Source organism: Vigna radiata, chromosome 4 (genome assembly GCF_000741045.1).
Source record: "Vigna radiata var. radiata cultivar VC1973A chromosome 4, Vradiata_ver6, whole genome shotgun sequence".
NCBI lineage: Eukaryota > Viridiplantae > Streptophyta > Magnoliopsida > Fabales > Fabaceae > Vigna > Vigna radiata.
The window spans coordinates 15,635,410-15,639,959 of record NC_028354.1 but is presented as its reverse complement, the minus strand read 5'-3'; the positions used below and the strand labels follow the sequence as shown (position 1 = coordinate 15,639,959).

Sequence of the window (4,550 nt, the reverse complement as noted above, 5' to 3'; positions counted from 1 at the left end):
ATTATGCGCATAATAATCTCAAAGTCATACATGTGACCTTTATTTATAATGGTTGTGATGGGCCATTATCTTTTGTTGGCCTAATGATGGTCAATCACACCTTAATCTGTGTTAGGGGCTTAATGGATCATTACCACTGATAATTTGACCATACTGTTAGGTCATACTAGGCAAGACCTAGGCCTGGGTGGACGACTCGGGTGGACGGCCTGGGTGGTCGATCTAGATGGTGCTTTGGTCCCAAGGCTCTTTCACCTTTGGGATTAGGGCTAGAGTTCTGTGGATTGACTTTAGTAATTTGATGGAGAGGAGATGAAATTTTGTGTGCACAAGAGTGAATCGTTGAAACCTAACCTTAGCAATGTCATTTCATATCATTTCTAGTCTATTCCATTTTTAAGTGTCTACAAACACCAAAGTCCAAACTTGTATAGTTGAAATTTTATCTTCTTTGCACTTGTTTTTTAATTGATATGTTGTTTTTGAGTCTATATGAGTTGATAATAGTGCAATTAACTAGTATTGCATGAAATCTTTTGGAAAACGATATTTAGTCTTACCATTCGATACACTTGCCATGTCTTAATACCAATCATACTAAACACGACCTAGACCTAGATAAATGACCTAAATGATCTGAGTGAACGACCTATTAATCGACCTACTGTTTAACCCCAAAGCAGACAATGAGTCTACTCTACACTGTACTATATTGATTTAAATACTTGTATATTATTTTGATATGATTTTACATTATATTTTTTCACATTTCACTATTCTACTATTTCTATATGAAAACAATTTCCAAAATATAATTGTTAATAGACGGAGGCGTCATAATGCCCAAAAATTCATTCTTGGTTGTAATAACTACAATTTTTCCTAGAACTAGTTGGAACGATTATACTGCTGACAATTCAGTGATATTTTAGAAGATTGATATTTCAAGCCTTTTATTGTGACTCTTTTATACGAGTTGTACTAGAAGAATAATTCTGGTTAATTTTTACATGTTTCTCACTTTATATGTTAATCCTATTATCTGTCAGTTATGTAAGGATACATAAGAGTATTAAAAAAATAAAGAATAGTATGTAAATATTTTTTTTCTCCTTTGATAAGGATAAGAACATATAGAAGTTTTAAAAAAAATACATGCATGCAGTTTTCTTTACCAACTTTGATAAGGAATTCGAAGGACTAACTTTACCAATTTAAAAAAAAAATACAAAATCTAAAATCAAATCTGTACAACTAAACATGCATGCAGTTTTCTTTATATATATATATATATATATATATATATATATATATATATATATATATATATATATATATATATATATATACCCATACCTTTGAATATGTTTATTTTTGTGTAATTATGTTACACATGTGACCCATACCAGTTAGGTGGTAGGATCGTGTTCGATTTGTTTAAGTAATATATGTTGTGAATCTTGCATTGCAAAAGATTTGCTTCCGTATATTGTGGAATGGTTTTGACCAAACCATTATGTGTACAGTTCCTTTTAATAAAACGTTGTCTTCCGCACGCAAGACAACGTTTTATTTTATTAAGAAAAAAATTATATTCCCTAACAGATATGGATATCGTATCAGATATTTTGGATCACTTTACTCCAAAACACATCATCACAATCCTCTCTTCTCTTATAGAATATTGAATTCTTCGTTAAGAATAATTTTATTTCTATTATTTATTATTTAATGAATTTGACGAATTTTAAAAGAAATGAGTTGAATTTCATTTGATTAAGAATTCAATTTTAATATTTTATATGCGTTACAAAATGATGTTAAAATGATCTTTAACGACGAAATTTATTATTATGATCAATTATTGTAAGTATAATGTTAGATCTTCTAGATCAAATTAATATTATATCTTTCTTGTTTTCGTGTTAATTTTTTTTTCTTTAATAAATGATTCACTGTAAAAGGATTTTTGTAGTGATCGGGTCACTGATTCTTTGTTCGTTATCTTTATATTTGTATTGTAAGCTTATGCAACATAATGTTTCATTTCATGATCAACGAAAACATTTTCAGCTTTCTGATTTATTACTGTTGTTACAATATAAGAATGTTTTCATACAGCAATGACAGATAACTTTTAACAAAACAACCCAACATAACATAACTTGATTAACTGAGAAAATATTTTATTGAAACACACTTCAAGCATTTTTTGTCATAGATATCATAAAAGTAGCAAACTCCAATTTCTCCTTCTCCACCTCCATTAGTTGCACTGCTTTCTTCTGATACCTCAAGAACACTTCAGTTATAACTTCTGCACCAAACTTTGTAGACATTAGAGGCTCCATAATCGCTCTTACATGCTTGGCCATTAGTGCTGCTTTTATATCATCACTCCCTTCACTCATGCCGTCATCCCAAGGTAAGATTAAAATCTCTAATCGTTCAATCAAGAATGACCCTTCTTCCTCAATCACGTTTCTAAGTTCTTCAACAGTTGGTTCATACACTGGTATGTTGAAGGACTCCAATTTTTCTTCTTCAATCATACCCTGCATTTTTTATATATACCTCTTCAATTATAAACTGTAACGCATATAATATTTTTTTTAAGAGATACCCTTACAGTAATTAATAAAAAAATAACTGTTTTTACCTCCAAGAACATCTCATTGAGTATTAGACTAATTAGTTCCCAACCTGTTATTCTAGGATTTTCCTGATTACCAAGGAACAACAAGACCATTGCTCCTCCAGGCACAAGTTCCTCAGCACGTGATTTCAAAAACACTTTTAAGTCTTGCTGATACTGCTTAAGGTAAGCTTTGTATACCTCAGGAGGGCTTGTGCTAACTATATGACAATGACCCTTGTTAAGGAATGCTACATTACACCCCAATAATGGATCCTACAACCAAAATATGAGATAAATAAACTCAAATATATAGAGTGAGAAATTGAAAGAAAAACAAACCTAAGACAAAAATGGTACTGGTAGACTATAACATATCAGTAAGTTTAGAGGAGAAGAAAGAGTGAACTTATCTAACCTGAGAAAGCCAGTGTAGACTGTTGGAGGAATGAAAAAGGTTTATGGAATTACTGGGAAAGAGCCTTCCGTAGAAGGATCCAGGTGTGGCATTAATAAAGCATGAAACAGACCTGTTTTCTTTGTTTTGTAGCAGTTTTGTGTAAAAATCTGGAAGTGACTTGAAGGTGGTATTGAAATCATTTTCGAATAAATCATTGAGATAAAACTGGAACGTAGGTAGCTCACGGTTTAAGCTAGTGCATGCAGTATGAACAATGCTAACAACATTTGATATTAAAAGAAGTGTATTTGGTCCCACAGAGCAACCTAAATCTGCCACTTTCATGCAGTTTGGAGAAAAATGACAATCGAGTGTCATGATAGTTTCTTCAAGTATGTGTTTGGCTTTAAGCATTAGGTTTTTCTGCAATAATGAAATTAAAATGAAAGTTAGATAAACATAGATATAAGAAAAGGAAATACATTGATATTTTAAGATAAAATATAGTACTTGCAGCGAGCTGTTATTTGCATAACTTCTCTCCCCCTTGCCACCTTTCATGTGAAGCAATAGTTCTCTTGTATTTGATGCATGGAATGAAGCCATGATCTATATGAATATCTCTCTCTCGCACACGCATACGTATATATAGAAAAAGCTTGGATTCAAGTCAACTCCCACATTCAATGCATTAAATAAGTTTACAACTCTCCCACCAGCAAAGTTTAAATCAGAACATAAAATTTGATTTTTTAGGAACGAAAGGAATCTTTCTGGGACCAAGGCTTATCTTTTCTGGATCACTAGCCTCCATCTAGCCTCTATCTATAGATAGGAAAAAGTCATTTTAATGACACTATTTTAAATATTTTTTAAATGTAAATTTAAATAGAAAATGACACTATAAAAAAACAGTGTTGTCAAAATATTTTCATCCCTCTAAGAAAGATATATAACCTCATTCCTCTTATTATCGCAAACCATTTATCATTTTTATCGTTTTCTTATTATTTTATTAAGGCTTAATTCTACTTTTGGTTCCATGATTGGAGGGTTGTGTTTAATGTGGTCCTACCTTTTTATTTTGGTAGCAATAGATCCTACCTTTTGAAAAAATCGTTCAATTAAGTCATTTTGCCTTACGGCATCAAATATTTAACGGTAAAACCTACACCCTGGACAAAACATTCTGAACTATCTCTACGTGACACTTATGTGAATTTTGAATTAAAAAAAAAAAAAAGTCTTGACAGATCAACCATCTTCCACCTCCACTAACGTGAATGCCATCAGCCATCACTCTTCATCGGAGTTTTCCACAATCGACCCTGGCAGAAACATTTGGAACACAACAATCAAGCACAGAAACACCACCGCCTTACAAATCCATTGCAAGTAATCGAGCTTCTTAAAGAGCAACCTCAAAAAGCTCGATCTGAACCTGTGAGAAAAAGAATTCTTCTCTTTTCTAGTGAACTGAGTACCAAACAAGCTCCCCTTCTTCAATGGGATCCC

The 4,550-nt window shown here is 32.1% G+C and overlaps 1 protein-coding gene across 2 annotated transcripts; it reads right to left on the bottom strand.

The window, feature by feature from the left end:
- Positions 1 to 2,026: 2,026 nt before the first annotated feature.
- On the bottom strand, positions 2,027 to 3,678 carry LOC106758420 (jasmonate O-methyltransferase). Of its 2 annotated transcripts, none has more exons than XM_014641348.2 (4): positions 3,546 to 3,678; positions 3,054 to 3,458; positions 2,660 to 2,911; positions 2,027 to 2,555 (listed from the first exon to the last, which is right to left on the bottom strand). In XM_014641348.2, exons 1-4 carry the CDS (start codon positions 3,639 to 3,641, stop codon positions 2,202 to 2,204), a joined length of 1,107 nt encoding a protein of 368 aa, XP_014496834.1. In that variant the 5' UTR covers positions 3,642 to 3,678; the 3' UTR covers positions 2,027 to 2,201. The 2 variants fall into 2 exon arrangements, with proteins under 2 accessions (XP_014496834.1, XP_022635650.1); XM_022779929.1 differs by having other exon boundaries at positions 3,550 to 3,640.
- Positions 3,679 to 4,550: the final 872 nt, after the last annotated feature.